Here is an 18,424-nt window from a genome sequence, read left to right as displayed (position 1 = left end):
AAGAGTCAAAAATATAAAATGTGCAGGTTTTCACTTAGGAGAAGCTTGAGTGGGTTAAAGATTGACATTTGTGATTTCAGGTTGTTTTTAAAGGAGCTTTTTAACAAAACAAGCTGGGACATCCTGGTTGTGGGTTCTGTTGATGAAGGTCTTTAGCACTGATGCTAGCTCACATATCTGCTGTGATACCACCAGGTGACAGTTTCGAGTCCATTTGAGAGAATTTTGTTCAAAAAGGTCAAACTTTGGTCCAGTGTCTGTCCGTCCAGTGCTGTGTTCTTTGCATGCTCCCTTTCTGTTATGTAACACAGAACTTCCTGTTTTGAAATGGATGTGCAATTGCGCCGTTTGAGGGAGAGTCACAAAATTTTTTGATCAAAACACGGGTGTTGAAATAGTAACGTTAAGTGTTTGTGTAGCGCCGTTCTTCTGAGATCCAGTCGACATATTTGTGGTGTTTTCTGCTTACTTCTGTGATGTTGTCATACCGCCTTTAGGGAAGTTGGGAAGATCTAAGGTTTTGACTGGGTGTGACAAGATGAAAAGTGGATGAAGGTGTTTTTGCCAGTCTTTGGAGACTGGTTATCACAAGCTTCCCATGGTCTAAAGTAGAGAGAAGTAACCCCCATGCAGGCAGGACTGTAGCTGTATTTTTGGATAAAAATATGGGACAGATTTTCTCAGGAAATGGGTGAATATCCATTAATGACATAGGACAGAGGTAAGGGATTGTCCCATGCAAGTTTCCTTTTTTGAACTGGTTTTTATTGATGAATGTCAATGTGTTGAATTCTGCGAAAAGGCTTCATGCAAATTTGGTGTATATGAGATCTGTTAAACTCATACTACATCAGTACATGGAGCAGGATTTCAAGGATTTTAGAACACAATGATAGATTTAATATCGGCCTATAATTTTTCAGGAGACTGGGATCAAGGTTCGATTTCTTAAGTATTGGTTTAATCACTGCTGGTTTAAATCATTTAGGAACGGATCCTGAGGATAGTGAAAGGTTAATAATTTCCAACACAGTAGTCCCAAGTGTAGGCCACAGGTCCTTAAACAGTTTTGTTGGTATAGGGTCAAAAAGACACAAGTTTCATTCATGTTACCACCGTGTAGAACAAGAATTGAATTATACTTGCTTTTGTTGATCAAATCAGAGTAGTAGGCCTGTTTTGTAGCCAATAGTGCATGCTTATAGTCCAGAATAGCATCGCACCATGCAAGGTGGAATACTTCTAGTTTTAAGCTACGCCATTTTTGCTCTAGACCTCTAGATTTATGCTTCAGGCGATGTAGATGATCATTTGAGGATAGTATGTTTGGCAGGAGGGGCATGGTTTTAGTGTAGGCAGAGCGGTCATGTCCATTGTGCTTGTGAGCACTGAGTTTAAGCTGTCCACAAGTTATCGACTGAATGATCATGTTACAAAAGTGATGCTAAGATACCACTTACTGTTTTGATTCTGCACGTGATGCATCTGCAGAAATTCAGTCAGTAGTTTGACTCAAACTGCAGGATGGACAGAGGCGGTACAATGGTCTGACATGCTGTTGCTGCACAACTCAGTTTCTTCAGGTCCTCTTTTGTTCATGTGTAACTTGAGCAAGTTACAAGTATGTTGTCAGCTTACTGTTTTTATGTTGGCTAATTTATTACGGTGTAAAAAAAATAGACAAAACTGGAAAATGGAGCCTTTTTATTGGATGAAAAGCTAACAGAGTGAGGCACCATCAGAATGCACGAGGAACTACAAGAGCACGCGTGTGTGTATATTAATTTGAAAGTCTAAAGCAGCACCTTTTAAACGTACAAAGATGATGAATGAACTCTGAGTGGCCGTGGGGGGTGGGGGTGGGGTGGGGGGGATGGTTAAATGTTTGACATCCGTCTGAGTGCATTCAACGCCTCATCAAGAATGAATCAGGTTGTGCAGAAAAGTAAAGCATTTGCTGTACTTTTGTTTGTGGTTTATTTTTCTCCTCATGCCCCAGTCGCAGTGATGTTTGACTTTTGTTTTTCCTTCACTGACTCTTTGCTGTATCTTCACTCTCTTCATACATATTATGAGCTCCACAGACAGAAATGAAAAGTGTAGAAACAGGAAGTGTGTAACATGCCGCTCACACCCGCCATGTGCCCGCCTCTTCTGTAGCTTGAAACAAAATCGAAAGGCAAAGGCGCTGGCAGGATGAACTGAATACCCGAGAACGCGCTCGTGCCGGATCAGATGCTCCGGCATGTTTTTAATTGAGTTAAATGTGCTCTAAAGCGCTGATCTCCATCATCGACGCTCATCGTGTTCTTCCTCTGTCTCCATGCAGTCCTCCAGCTCAAACTCCAGCAGAGACGCACACGAGAGGAACTGGTCAGCCAAGGCATCATGCCACGTAAGTCGCTGGTTTTGTATCAGTGTGGTGTATTGTGGAAACGGGCATCATGCACCGTTAGTGTGCATAGGATCTGGTTAATAAAAAAAAAAAAGAAAAGTTCTGTCATCAGTGCATTGAGCAGTTTTCCACATCATGCATGGATACCGGTAAACGCCAGTCACCTCTATCACAATTCCTATTGTCCGTTGATATACCAGTTATGTTTTTCTGAGTCATTCTCATAATTTTCTGTGATCTGAGATAACATTGTGTTTGCCCAATACCTCATAACCCAATAATAATCATTTACAATTATATGAATAATTTACAGTTATATGAATCCCAAAAAACTGTCATATTTGAGCAGCCTGAACAAGATATAATATTTCGTATTTTGGATTATTTATTGATCTAGAAGAATAAATCAATTAATTCAGTCATCTCAGATTAACTCTTCTAAGTTTTGGTTAAGCACCTCGTAATAATGTCAATTTAATTTATGCATCATTTTGCAAATTAATGACCTAAACAGAACTGAAGGACATCTCACCTGTCTTGCCTTCACCATGGCCTTTACACTTCGCCGTATATTGACTCAACAAGGCCCCAGAGTTATTCTACAAAGGTTTTTGCTCCATATTGACCTGATCACGTCACAGATTTGCAGCACTACTCGATGACCAGTGGCCAGAATTGCTGATAGGTTGTGTGATGGAGCCGTGCTTTCAAATTCTGACTCTTGCAGCAGAGATCCAGGGTCATCACACCGGACAGCGGTCTTCCCAGTGTTTCCACTAGAGCATCAGTTACCTGTTCTTGGCAGACAGGAAGTGGCACTCTGCGTGCTCTTCTGCTTTTTTTTTTTCTTTTTTTCTAGAGATGCTCTTCTATCTACCTTGGTTATAACAAGTGTTTTTTTTTGTTTCTTTCCTCCCTTGTTACTGTTCCCTTTTAATCAAACCAGTCTGTCTGTTTTCTGACCGCTGGCGTCACCAAGGCATGTTTGCTGAGAGACTCACTGGACGTTTCTTCTTCTTTGGACCATTCCAGGCTATAGATTGTTGTGTGTGGAATTACCAGTAGATCAGCAGTTTGCGGAAAAACAAGAAAACCAGCCAACAGTGCTACGTTCAGGGTCACTTGCACCTGCTTTTCTTCCACATTCTAATTACCTGGTTTGAACACTGCAAAAACTGATATCTAAGAAAGTAAAAAAGACTTGTTTAAAGAAAATTGGACTTATTTTTTCATCTAAATAGAAAAATAATTTTGTCAAGCATTTTTTACATAAGAAAAAATGTCTTATTTTGGGAAAATGTTTGCTAGTTTTGAGAATTCTAAACAAGCAATTTTTTCTTACCCCATTGGCAGATTTTTTTGCTTAATACAAAACTATTTGGCTAGATTTAGGATTATTTGGCTTATTTTGAGAGGGGCAGTTTTTGCAGTGAACTTCGACAGATCCTCTTGACCTGATAACACTGAAAATGAGTTTTTGCCGCGTGATTAGCTGTTTAGCTGTAATGAAGTGGCCTGTTCAAATATTTAATTTTGTCTGACAAAAGTCCAAATATTTATGGAGATATAAAACGAAAGTCTGAGATTAATTACGTTTGTGAGGCTGGAAGCGGTAAGAAGAATGATTTATAGGTCACCGGGTTGAGGACTAATCCTTGTCTGCTATACAGCATCGGTTTTGTCTGTGTTGGACTTGTTCATGTCTTCGGGGGATACCATGAAGGTCAAGTCTGAGTCCCGCTGTTTGCATTCTGTTTTTGTGGAGAAATGTCATGGGGAGTGAGTGTGTGTTCTGCATGTGTCACATTCTTTTTGCACCACTTGGTGTTATCAAATAGCACAGTTTCCTGTTCTTCCTTGTCCACTTCCTGATTCTGAGTTCCGCTCATCATAGAGGAGGCGGTGCTGTTGTAGCTGCAAATGGGTTTCTTAAAGAAGCCTCCTCACCCAGCATCTGACTTTAAATCAAATATGTTCTCATCACAGTTTGCTGACCAGCTGATTGTAGAATCAGAAAGGTTTCCAGATCAATCAACTTTCAATCAACTTTTTTCTTATATAGCGCCAAATCACAACAAACAGTTGCCCCAAGGCGCTCCATATTGTAAGGCAAGGCCATACAATAATTATGAAAAACCCCAACGGTCAAAACGACCCCCTATGAGCAAGCACTTAGCCACAGTGGGAAGGAAAAACTCCCTTTTAACAGGAAGAAACCTCCAGCAGAACCAGGCTCAGGGAGGGGCAGTCTTCTGCTGAGACTGGTTGGGGCTGAGGGAAAGAACCAGGAAAAAGACATGCCGAGAAGGGGGGCAGAGATCGATCACTAATGATTAAATGCAGAGTGATGCATACGGAGCAAAAAGAGAAAGAAACAGTGCATCATGGGAACCCCCCCACAGTCTACGTCTAAAGCAACATAACCAAGGGATGGTCCAGGGTCACCCGATCCAGCCCTAACTATAAGCCTTAGCGAAAAGGAAAGTTTTAAGCCTAATCTTAAAAGTAGAGAGGGTATCTGTCTCCCTGATCTGAATTGGGAGCTGGTTCCACAGGAGAGGAGCCTGAAAGCTGAAGGCTCTGCCTCCCATTCTACTCTTACAAACCCTAGGAACCACAAGTAAGCCCGCAGTCTGAGAGCGAAGCGCTCTAATGGGGTAATATGGTACTACGAGGTCCCTAAGATAAGATGGGACCTGATTATTCAAAACCTTATAAGTAAGAAGAAGAATTTTAAATTCTATTCTAGAATTAACAGGAAGCCAATGAAGAGAGGCCAACACGGGTGAGATATGCTCTCTCCTGCTAGTCCCCGTCAGTACTCTAGCTGCAGCATTCTGAACCAACTGAAGGCTTTTTAGGGAACTTTTAGGACAACCTGATAATAATGAATTACAATAGTCCAGCCTAGAGGAAATAAATGCATGAATTAGTTTTTCAGCATCACTCTGAGACGAGACCTTTCTGATTTTAGAGATATTGCGTAAATGCAAAAAGGCAGTCCTACATATTTGTTTAATATGCGCTTTGAATGACATATCCTGATCAAAAATGACTCCAAGATTTCTCACAGTATTACTAGAGATCAGGGAAATGCCATCCAGAGTAACGATCTGGTTAGACACCATGCTTCTAAGATTTGTGGGGCCAAGTACAATAACTTCAGTTTTATCTGAGTTTAAAAGCAGGAAATTAGAGGTCATCCATGTCTTTATGTCTGTAAGACAATCCTGCAGTTTAGCTAATTGGTGTGTATCCTCTGGCTTCATGGATAGATAAAGCTGGGTATCATCTGCGTAACAATGAAAATTTAAGCAATACCGTCTAATAATACTGCCTAAGGGAAGCATGTATAAAGTGAATAAAATTGGTCCTAGCACAGACCCTTGTGGAACTCCATAATTAACTTTAGTCTGTGAAGAAGATTCCCCATTTACATGAACAAACTGTAATCTATTAGACAAATATGATTCAAACCACCGCAGCGCAGTGCCCTTAATACCTATGACATGCTCTAATCTCTGTAATAAAATTTTATGGTCAACAGTATCAAAAGCAGCACTGAGGTCCAACAGAACAAGCACAGAGATAAGTCCACTGTCCGAAGCCATAAGAAGATCATTTGTAACCTTCACTAATGCTGTTTCTGTACTATGATGAATTCTAAAACCTGACTGAAACTCTTCAAATAGACCATTCCTCTGCAGGTGATCAGTTAGCTGTTTTACAACTACCCTCTCAAGAATCTTTGAGAGAAAAGGAAGGTTGGAAATTGGCCTATAATTAGCTAAGATAGCTGGGTCAAGTGATGGCTTTTTAAGTAATGGTTTAATTACTGCCACCTTAAAGGCCTGTGGTACATAACCAACTAACAAAGATAGATTGATCATATTTAAGATTGAAGCATTAAATAATGGTAGGACTTCCTTGAGCAGATGGTGGCACGCAGCCCGACAGGTTGTTTAGAAGATCAAGACACACAGTTCACAGATCCACCACTAGAGGAGGGAGTCAGATGAGTGACTCAAACATGGTGGAAAAAAGTAGGCAGGGATACTGACCAATCAGGGACTGAATATGTAGTGACGTGGAGATGTCTGGAGTTTTACTGAAGATATGAACATGTCCTGTCTCTGTGAGCAGGACTTATGTCTCTTTTGTCCTTTATTTTACAATTATGACAGAGTTTTTGGAGCGAGCAGCAGCACCACAGCAGCGGGGAGTGGAGTTTCTTTTACTTTTTATTTTACGTGCGCGCACGAGCGAATCGTCCATGGAGATTATTTTACTTATTAACTCCACAGATGTATAATAAAACAAATGGTGACTGGTTTCTAAACACAATTATGACAGAGTTTTTGGGGGAAGAACGAGGAGCAGCTCTGGAGCAAGCAGCAGTTTCTTTTTCTTTCTATTGTACGTGTGTGCGTGAGCGAATCGTCCATGGAGATTATTTTACTTATTAACTACACAGATGTATAATAAAACAAATGGTGACTGGTTTCTAAACACAATTATGACAGAGTTTTTGGGGGAAGAGCGAGGAGCAGCCCCACAGCAGGCAGCAGAGTTTCTTTTTTTTTTCTTCTTTTTTTCTTTTTTTTTTTTACATGTGCGCACGTGAACGGGACAGGGACGGTCTGGGGACGGCCGTCATCCAGACACAGCTCCTGCAGCAAATAATGATACTCCTTGTATTGGGAGCTTTCCACAACAACTCGCTCCGTGTGATCAAGGTCCATCATGTTAACTTGACTGACAACCGGAGCGGGCGAGCGGAATGGAAGCTCCTCCTATTTGATGACGCACCGGGGCGAATTTTTGCAGCAAAAGCAGAGCGACACACCGGGCGAAGGAGGCGCGTCTGTCGCCACGCGACCCCCGTGAATTTGTAGCGTCTGATTGCGCCTGGTGTGAACACGGCATAACAATGGACAGGCGTAATTTTGGTTGTTTTAAATAGATGAAAATCATCATCTATTTTTGGCATTCCCGCTCCTGCCCGCTCCCGTTCATTTTTATTCCCGTCCCATCCCAGTCACGGGATTGATAAAATTTTGACACCCATCCCGTGGGAATCCTGCAGGAATCACGTGACCCACGGGAATTCCCGAAAAATGTCATCCTCTACATTGCACCAGGACTTCTAGTGTAAAACTTGTGCCAAATCAAAATGTGCCTCTATACCAGATCTGAGAGAAGCTAAAAAACAAAACCTAGTGTTCAAAAGTTGTAAAACTATTTAGAGTATATGACTCCGCTTTTGCTTATTTAAATTATACCACTGGCTTTGATCTTACATCAGTGGCGGCTGGCCCACAGGGGGCGCTTGGGCGCTGCCCTCCTAGATGTGGAGAGGAAAAGTCATAATATATATTTAAAAAGTATTATCAATGTCAGTTTTACTTAATAGTATGTGCCTACATGTAATATGAATGATTAAAACAACACTTCCTCCAACTGATTCTCATTCAACAGTGCATTTCCACCGACAGAAGCAGAGAACGTTTCAGTCCTCGTCTTGGGCGATCATTCAAGCGCCCTTGAAGTGCAGCGAAATAACCAATTGTATGTAGTTGCTAAGGAAAATTAATAAATATTTGGCAAATCAACATTGCCAAAATTAATGGCTTTGGGGCGCCGGAATTTTAGCCCTTGCTACAAAAATGCAGGAAAGTTAGATTGCTACAGTCAGTGATACACGTGACGCTGCAGCTGCTGCTGTCAGTCAGTCAGGCAGGAAGAGATGATGGCGACGATGACGTTTGGGTTATATTTATTTATTTTTATTTTGTCTCCGTGTGTTTTGCTGGAGTAAGTTGAAGAACTCTTCGGAGGTTTAAAACGGGACAAAACTAATCAAATCAATGACACCAAAGTTTGGCGGGGATCCTTTTGGAGGCGCATGGAGGTGCGCACATCAGATCTTTCTCGTGGTTTAATGACAATTGCACATCCCGGTTGGAGGAGAGACGTTTGTCTGACTCGTATAAACCGTGTCAGGCTTCATTCACACTGTCAGCACGCACACGTCACGGAGGCTGCTGATCTGCGCGGATGAAAAGGAGCCGCATCCACCTCTTCAGGTGAGCTGACGAGCTGCTCGGATTTATTCCCGAATGTTGCTCCTGGTGTGGAAACGAGGGTGAAAATTTAAGATAAAACGAATGAGTGATGTTTTTTTTTTGTTTGTTTGTTTTAGGGGGTCAAAGCTGTGATCTTTTTTAAGTGGTTTTGTATACTTAATTTGCTTTGTCCTCTACACTGTTAATTAATTTTAACCAATTTAATTTAAAGGTTTTGGTGTTATTAGTTAGTCAAGTTATTTAATTTAAGTTTTTCAAGCTTCTTTAGTTTGCCTCCATTCCACTCAGTAATGTTCATGCAAAATATTACCTTAATTTTCTCTCTCTCTCTCTCACTGTCTCTCTCTCTCTCTCTCTCACTCTCTCTCTCTCTCTCTCTCTCTCACTGTCTCTCTCTCTCTCTCTCTCTCTCACTGTCTCTCTCTCTCTCTCTCTCTCACTGTCTCTCTCTCACTGTCTCTCTCTCTCTTGGAAAGTGGTGTGAACATTGTAATATGTACATAATGTTCTTTTGTCAATTGAAGAATTTTTCCACGTTTTTAAAGAGTGTAAATTTGGTGATATTTTCTATTTTGTTAAGGGGGTGTCACTGTGAACCCTAGGATCTGTTTGTCTGAAGATAATGGCAGTGTAGTACAGTTTGGTGTACTATGTGTGTAATTGGTGTCAAATGGTGAAATGTTCTTTGCTCAAGAACTTGAGTGTTGCATTTGATACTGTTCCTTTCCAAAGTAGAAATGGTGCCTAATATAGCTGTAAATGGTTAACTTTATCTGTAAAACTGCTGATTTTGAGAAGGACATGGAATGATTATTGTGGAATTGTAGTAATTTTCCGACTGTTCACTTGAATGCCTGTACTGGACAAGGCAAGGGAATCTATTGGCACAGCAGCCCCACCAAGACTGTTTTTCACCAGCCGCCACTGTCTTACATACATTTTGATCTAAATTGTTGTTTTCATCAACTTAACTATTGTGCAACAATACATTTAAAGATGAATAGCGCATTGCTGATGCGGATCCACCGGCTCTAAATTGACCCAAATATATAAACATACCAAGCGGCAAATGTCAGCTCTCCCCAGTTTCTCCATGATCGAAGTTACACACACGCAGAGAGTACACAGAGGCCACTTGGCTTTTAATATATAGAAGATATGGAAGATATACCGCCCCCTGCTGGAATGGCATGTGAGTCCAGAATTTAATTATCAATGCCCATTGTTCACTGTTGTTACCTAATATCCCTAATTTCTCCAAAAATATTAATTTCCAGCGCGTTCATCCTTGACTCAAAATACATAAATATACCAAACTGCAAATGTCAGCTCTCCCCTGTTTCTCCGGGATCAAAGACATACACATGCATGCACACACACATACACGTACATGGAGACCACTTAGCTTTTACTATATACAACCCCTGTCAATAATTATGGAATCACCGGCCTTGGAGGATGTTCATTCAGTTGTTTAATTTTGTAGAAAAAAATCAGATCACAGACATGACACAAAACTAGTCATTTCAAATGACAACTTTCTGGCTTTAAGAAACACTATAAGAAATCAGGGAAAATAATTGTGGAAGTCAGTAACGGTTACTTTTTAGACCAAGCAGAGGGAGAAAATATGGAATCACTCAATTCTGAGGAATAAATTATGGAATCACCCTGTAAATTTTCATCCCCAAAACTAACACCTGCATCAAATCAGATCTGCTCGTTAGTCTGCATCTAAAAAGGAGTGATCACACCTTGGAGAGCTGTTGCACCAAGTGGACTGACATGCATCATGGCTCCAACACGAGAGATGTCAATTGAAACAAAGGAAAGGATTATCAAACTCTTAAGAGGGTAAATCATCACGCAATGTTGCAAAAGATGTTGGTTGTTCACAGTCAGCTGTGTCTAAACTCTGGACCAAATACAAACAACATGGGAATGTTGTTAAAGGCAAACATACTGGTAGACCAAGGAAGACATCAAAGCGTCAAGACAGAAAACTTAAAGCAATATGTCTCAAAAATCAAAAATGCACAACAAAACAAATGAGGAACGAATGGGAGGAAACTGGAGTCAACGTCTGTGACTGAACTGTAAGAAACCGCCTAAAGGAAATGGGATTTACATACAGAAAAGCTAAACGAAAGCCATCATTAACACCTAAACAGCAAAAAACAAGGTTACAATGGGCTAAGGAAAAGCAATCGTGGACTGTGGATGACTGGATGAAATTCATATTCAGTGATGAATCTCGAATCTGCATTGGGCAAGGTGATGATGCTGGAACTTTTGTTTGGTGCAGTTCCAATGAGATTTATAAAGATGACTGCCTGAAGAGAACATGTAAATTTCCACAGTCATTGATGATATGGGGCTGCATGTCAGGTAAAGGCACTGGGGAGATGGCTGTCATTACATCATCAATAAATGCACAAGTTTACGTTGATATTTTGGACACTTTTCTTATCCCATCAATTGAAAGGATGTTTGGGGATGATGAAATCATTTTTCAAGGTGATAATGCATCTTGCCATAGAGCAAAAACTGTGAAAACATTCCTTGCAAAAAGACACATAGGGTCAATGTCATGGCCTGCAAATAGTCCGGATCTTAATCCAATTGAAAATCTTTGGTGAAAGTTGAAGAAAATGATCCATGACAAGGCTCCAACCTGCAAAGCTGATCTGGCAACAGCAATCAGAGAAAGTTGGAGCCAGATTGATGAAGAGTACTGTTTGTCACTCATTAAGTCCATGCCTCAGAGACTGCAAGCTGTTATAAAAGTCAGAGGTGGTGCAACAAAATACTAGTGATGTGTTGGAGTGTTCTTTTGTTTTTCATGATTCCATAATTTTTTCCTCAGAATTGAGTGATTCCATATTTTTTTCCTCTGCTTGGTCTAAAAAAGTAACCGTTACTGACTGCCACAATCTTTTTTTGTTGATTTCTTATAGTGTTTCTTAAAGCCAGAAAGTTGCCATTTGAAATGACTTTAGTTTTGTGTCATGTCTGTGATCTGCTTTTTTTCTACAAAATGAAACAACTGAATGAACATCCTCCGAGGCCGGTGATTCCATAATTTTTGCCAGGGGTTGTAGATGACAATAACCACTGTTTATCCACTAAGCATGACAGCAGTATTCTTTTTCAGACAGTTCACTCTCTAATATAACATTGTCACTGCGTTTATTTTTTTCTAACTTTTGCTTTCTGAATTCTAATTAACATGTATTTCTGCTAATTTTGTTTAATGAGCTGTCATTAAATTCATTTGATTCCTTTAATCAGTTCATTTTTAATTTGATATTTATTTAATTGACCAATTGTTTCAGAAAATAATTTATTAATATAAAAAAATGAATTTAAGAAATAATATAAAATTATATTTCAAAAATAACTATAAAAATAAAACCCGAAACTTTATTGTGCAAATAAAAGAAGCTTTATGTTCTTTTGTCCGGAAGTAGTGTCAACGTCTCTGGACGCGGAAGCATCTGGGTTGAACCATCAAACAGTGGAGACACAAATTATTGTCAGTACACCGTATGCTTCAGACCAAAGACATAAAGGGCCATCCAGGCTGTTATCAGCAACAAGTCCAATAGCCAGGGTATGTCATGGTCTGGAGTTGTATCGGTGCCCTTGGCAGAGGTAATTTATAGGGATGTGAATCGTTCAACAAATCACTATTCAATTTGATTCCGATTCTTGGGGTGACGATTCGATCCAGAATTGATTTTCGATTCAAAGAGTTCTGAGAAATAGTTATATTACTTAAAAAATGTTTATGTTTAAGAAAATGCAGCTTTACAAGGTTAATCAAGTGATTCTAGATGTAAATTTACTTTTCTGCTTTGCTCGTTCGGAGTTGGCTGGCAGTTTAACGAAGCACTGGTCCGTAGTCGGCAGATAACGCTGGTCCCCTCTTTTAGCTCCGGGTGATAGCGTAGCATGTGGGCTTGTGGATTTGAAGTGTTTCCGAAGTACTTGACTTTCATTTTGCAGATTTTGCATACTGCATAAGTCATGTCAAGCTCCTTCTTACGCAGCAAATAATAAAATCCAAAATGCGCCCAAACATTTGCCTTCAGCAAAGACGGTGCTGGCTGAATTAGCTCTTCGTCCGCCATGCTAAGCTACAGCCACTGAACTCTGCAGCTTATGAGTGTTTGAAGCACGCCGGGACCCCGCCCTCGTAGGGACGCTGTAGTACGGAAGCCGTTGCCTGACAAACAGTACACGCAGCGACTAAGCAAGAAAAGGTTTTAAAAATGCTTTTTAAAAATCGATTCTTGGACATTTTGGATCGATTCAGAATCGTAATAAATAAGAATCGCAATTCGGACGTGAATCAATTTTTTTCCAACACCCCTAGTAATTTACACTTCTGTGATACAGCATGAATGCAGAAAAGTACAATAAAGCAACAGATGCTTTCCTCAAGCCACATCTCTTCCAGAGGCGTCCATGCTTTTTTTTTAACAAGACAATGCAAAACCACATTCTGCACACATTACAAAGGCATGGCTGTGAAAGTGGAGCATACTGGACTGGTTTGTCCCCAGTAGAGAATGTGTGGAAAATTTTGAAACAAAAAACTCAACAACAACACCTTCATAATGTTGCACAGCTTAACATGTTTGCAGGAATGATGAAACAAAAATAACACCCGAAATGCTTCTTGGCTTCTTGCTATCATATCTTTTCTTATCGTCCCAACTCTTTCTGAATTATGTTTGTAAAAATATGTCTATTAACACATTTACACGTAAAATGTCTCTAAGCCAGCAGTCAGATAATTTAAATTGGCTTAAATATGTTATATTTAGGGATAAACTATTTTAACTTGTTTTAAGATGTTCTGTTACATAACAGAATGGTTTAAACAAACACTTGAAATTGCGTTTGAACTAAGCTAGGCAAACTGTTGGCTATGGGTTGTCAGCGGAATACGTCAAAAAGGGATTGGTTAGTCAGCGTGTCAGTAATGACTTTGCAAAGAGTCAAATCCTGTGCTGTTACTCGCATGTGTTTATGGTACTGTTAATATAAAATATAGAAACAATATACATAATGTCTGCCATTTTGGCTAAGAATAAGATGATATCACTGCAAGGCTTAAGGCACTTGTGGAAATTAATGGAAAAATGGTGACATATTCATTATTAATATTTTTACATAATCTAATAAAACAAGTGCAGTTGGCTTAACATTACTGCTAACTGGAAGTACTTTCAGAGGTTGAGCAGAATATTTGTAAAAAAAAAAAAATTGCAGAACACTCCCCTCCCATACTCACAATGCCACAAAATTAGGATACAGTATATATATGTATTTTTTTTTTACCCTTATTGTTGGAGAGTTAAATGGCTAAATAGGTTTGAATGCTGGTGTATTGAACCACATATAATTATTGATGATTGATACCGGAAATTACACAAAAAATCTCCCCAGTGGAGAAAAAGCCACAAACTGGACAACATTGTTGTAAAAAGCCACAAAATGATGGTAGATGAAACCACAAACCAGAAATGGCACGAAATGATTCGATCCACCGACATCAATAGCCTTTTTGCTTAACAATTCCCTTATCGGTCCTTCAAAGCGGCCGTTGTTTTTGAGGGTGTTTGTCTGGAAAATGATCATTTCTCTACGTTGATTACAGATCCTGCAGTGGCTCTGTAATCAACCGTTTCTGCAGCAGCTGTTCTTGAAGCAGTGAAGCAGTGCTCCGACCCGCTGCTTTGTTGGTTCATTGCTTCTCTGCTTTTCAGAAGTCCGCTTCTTAACCGCTCTCAAAGCCATTTAAAAATGTCAATCGTGAGTGACTTTTGTGTGGATTAAAGTCACTAACTGGGACTCTTGTCTTGTTGCAGGCAAGAAACAAGAATCGTCCTCCGTTCCGTTCGCACAGCTCCAAACGTTGCGCCGCTCTCTGCCGAGTAAAGTTAGAGTCCATCCGGAATTAATAACTTCAAAGCGAATCACCGTTTTAAATCAAATGACACCTCTTTCCAAACGTTTTAATACAAACAATAAACTACAATTGAAAAAAACTTGTTTTTCCTCCCAAAATGAGACATCCTGCGTTCTTTATGAATTACATTGATGCTGACTTGCAGATCAGCCGGCTGAGCTCAGAAGTGTGGTGTGACATTCATGCAAATAATGTCTGAAAGGAAGTGCTTTTGACAAAAACTACAGATTTTGTTTATTTGTACTTATGTCCAGAGATCAAGGATCCAGTAACTAATTTCATATTTATTTACTTTAACACTCAATAAAATATTGTTGACATTGAAAACCTGTAAAACCTACTTTTAGTACACAGAAAATTCACAAGAGGTATTGATAAGCGGAATCGATAATGGCATCGATATCAGTAAAATCTTATCAATACCCATTCCTAGACCTAAATGACATGGTGAGATGCTGAAGAGCTTTGCTCGTTCATGTACATATTATCTGATCATAATAAAGATCGTCAAACTGAAATGTCAGTTTGTCCTTCATTTTAATTTTCAAGAATAGCATTAACGTTAAAGCCACAGTAGTTTTGTTGTTGTTGTGATCTCTTTGGTTGTAAGATGACATGTGGTATGTAGGTCTGAGCATGACTGGGTTATGATGTGAGGAATGTTGGGGACCCCAACACACGCACAGTTGTCTGTGTTTTTCCCATCCTGCTGTCACTACACCGTCCACACGTCCACTGCGGTGGATTTCATCAGCGCTTGGCCAACAGCAATGTTTTGCATCACTGTAACTGCTAATGTCATGTAATATCCTTCCTCAAATCATGAAAACTTTTTTGTTGTTGGTCTTTTTGTGATAGTTTGATGTGTCATGTTTGATCATTTAATGGGATTGGATGGAGAAAGTACAAAATCTGCTCAAAGTTATGAATGTAAAATGGAATAATTGTGTAAACACTTTTTCAAATGATTTCTTCCATGTGTTTGGTCTGAAACAGATAAGATAAATAGAAAAGTTTTCAGAACCGTGTTTATGCTGAAGTAAATTCTTCTGCACACGCCCGCGTTGGTTATTGGATTCTGGACTGTGGCTGCTCTAAAATTCCTGCTAAGAATATACAAATATGCGTTCCTGCGCGAGGCCACACCCACAGCAGGATTAAGGGCCGTCATGGCTGCAGTGATGAATGTAGATGGTCTTTGTTTACAGCAGTCCATCCATCAGTCCGCTCCCCTGTCTGTCTCCTCGCTCCTCTTTATAGATTCAGCGCACGCCGCTGGTCAGCAACAATTGATGTCCCTCAGACTCCGAGACACATTTCATTTGTCAGACTCTAGAATTTGGTCGAATAATTCAGGCAGGCTGCAATGTAGAAATCTGGAAGGAAATTAAAAAATAAAAGCACGCAATAGATTCTATTTAATTACTACAAATAATATACTCCAGCATACAGAAGCGCGAAAGAATCCATCTTGAAAATGAAACGAGACACGGCTATAATTCAGGCAGTGAGCGGGTTGACCATCAGCCAGTCCATCTCCAGCTCCATCTCCAGCTCCCCAGAGGGCCAAACATCCATTGAGCAAGACTCTGAACTCTTAATGACGCCATGTTGGGACATTTGGCCTCCTCACACACAGGGGTAGCAAAAAGGGGTAGAAGAAAAGTGTGTGAAAGAACGAGCGTTCAAACCTCAGGGTGACTGAGCGTTTTGTTGTGTTAAACCTGCTGTTAGCTGCAAGTCAGTCACAACGTTGACTTCAGTCTCAAGACCGCTAACGTAAACCTGGAAACTCTTAACAATCCAGACATCCTCTCAGTGTAAGTACTAATGAAAGTCAAAAGCTAATTCTGCTGCCGAACAGTCTGACGACTGAACGTAGGCAGTCAGGTTCATTCGAGGTTTCTAAAACTAGATTTAAGACTTTTCTGTTCCGTACAAACCAAACGTAACCACTGGCAGGGTCCACTATGGTGATGTTTGATGATCATGTCGTGGCCTTCCAGCTCGTCACGTCTGAGGCCGGATTTAAACATGTTTAATCTCACAGCTGTGACTCAACACTTCCTGCAGCTCCTTCAGAGTAAATGCCCCAACCACCACAACACATCCTGGAACTTGCTGCACTCTTAAAAGATTCTTTTCTTTTAAACTTGGTTGTTGCTCAGTTTTTCTGGTTTTCCTCAAAAAAAAAAGTTTGCTTCCACAACAGAAAAAATGGAGCAGTCATGGAGGATACTAAATTATAGCCACTCTGTGAAGGTCAGAATAGATCCAACCTTCTTGTCTCCTGCAGCCACTTCTGCTTTAAACTTCTTCCTCTCGAGTCATATCTGTTCTCATGCATGATAGTCAAGTCTGAGTGTGCAGGAGCTGCGTTTAATCTTTCTCCTTTTCCCATGCATCCTTCACCCCGTGCAGCCCTGAAGAGCCCTGCAGCCTTTCACGAACAGCGGAGGAGTCTGGAGCGAGCCAGGGTGAGTTTTGGACTTTTTTAAGGCTTTTTCTTTGCTATAGCTCACATTGCATGTCTGAAAACATGCACCACATATAAACGGCATAAATATCAGGTAACGCTGCAGCAAAAACACAGCAAACTAAATCCAACAGTCGCAAACACTTCCTCACTGCAAACTGGAAGAGAAACTCAAAATTGTGAATGGTCATGTAAGACCAACTTTATTTGCTTTATGCTGTGGAGGAGTCTGTAATAATCACTAATCCAGCAGCAGAATTAAAGGGCACTAGTCCTTTGCAGAGGTTGCGAAGCAGCATTTTCTCTCCCAGGCAGCCAACTTGCTCAAAACACTGTGTGAAAAGGGATTTATTAGTTTTTCTTTGATGCATCTAAAAATCCAGCAGACTAGCTAAAATATTACCAAGCACCCGTGGTGTCTTTTTTTACATGTGGTTCAAAGTGTCTTCTGTTTGAAATCACTTCAACAGAAAATCACAAATGTTTAGCTTCAAGTTAGACAGAAATGTGAAGATGAGTCTCCAGAAATGAAAAGTGAATAATATCTGAGTGTTGTGCTAACTTTTTAACCAGGTGACCACTACGCACACAGACACCATTTCTACTGCTTTTCACCTTCTCTTTCCTGCTTCAATTTGTCGTTGTCGTCTCATTTTGCTTTTGTTGTCTTTCTGTCTCGTCACCACTTGTCCAACTCAGACTGAGGACTATCTAAAGAGGAAGATCCGGAGTCGTCCAGAACGCTCGGAGCTGGTCAGGATGCATATTTTGGAGGGTAAGGTTTTGCTAAGACGAGGATTGTAAATGTCGTCGTCATTTGTCTTTTGGCTGCTCCCAGTTTCTCACGGTCACCGCGTTGGGATTTGGCACAAATTTTATGTCAGAGGACCCTTCCTGATGCACCTCCAGCTGTACCTGGAGAAACACAGCTGTTTTGTCGATAGAAGTCCAAATCTGTGGAGTAGATTTCAAATTCAGACGGTCAGAGGCCTTCGTTAACGTTAAAGGAAGCGGACACCAGCGGGTTTTTATTGTCGCTCTGCTGTCAGCTGACTGCTGCAAAGATTTTAAAAAAAAAAGATCAACTGATTAGCAAACTGTCAAAACACACACAAAAAAAAACCTTAAATAACAGTTGGTTGATTGAGAGAATACCAGAATCAAAGTGCTGTAGTTTTGCTAACATCTTTATTCACATCCAAATTAATGGATATATTTTGTTGGCATTATCAACAAACTACTTCTGTCCTGGTTTGGTTTCTCATTGACCTGGTAGCCTGCCAGGCCAATGATATTGAAGAGGAAGCACTTGCGTGTGAATGTATGGTTTCTTATATTAGAAACATTACATCAGTGAACTTGCATAGAGAATGAAGGATTTAAGAGAAGTGAAATGGCTGCAACTTGATGGAAAGTGCGCGCGCACACACACACACACACATGCCCACAGTAGAAACAACCAGTTCCATCTGATAAGTTTTTCTCTT

At 40.3% G+C, this 18,424-nt stretch overlaps 1 protein-coding gene across 8 annotated transcripts in view; it reads left to right on the top strand.

Moving 5' to 3' along the window:
• The window catches only part of mrtfab (myocardin related transcription factor Ab), an 86,910-nt gene that overhangs the window by 41,232 nt on the left and 27,254 nt on the right, over positions 1–18,424 (top strand). For all 8 annotated transcript variants that reach the window (XM_034194725.1, XM_034194722.1, XM_034194723.1 and 5 more), the window contains 3 exons: positions 2,330–2,395; positions 16,883–16,938; positions 17,637–17,712. In XM_034194725.1, coding sequence (XP_034050616.1) covers positions 2,330–2,395; positions 16,883–16,938; positions 17,637–17,712 — 198 coding nt within the window. The remainder of the gene's footprint in view (positions 1–2,329; positions 2,396–16,882; positions 16,939–17,636; positions 17,713–18,424) is intronic.

Source organism: Thalassophryne amazonica, chromosome 18 (genome assembly GCF_902500255.1).
Source record: "Thalassophryne amazonica chromosome 18, fThaAma1.1, whole genome shotgun sequence".
NCBI classification, from domain to species: domain Eukaryota; kingdom Metazoa; phylum Chordata; class Actinopteri; order Batrachoidiformes; family Batrachoididae; genus Thalassophryne; species Thalassophryne amazonica.
This window is presented reverse-complemented; position numbering and strand designations above follow the sequence as displayed.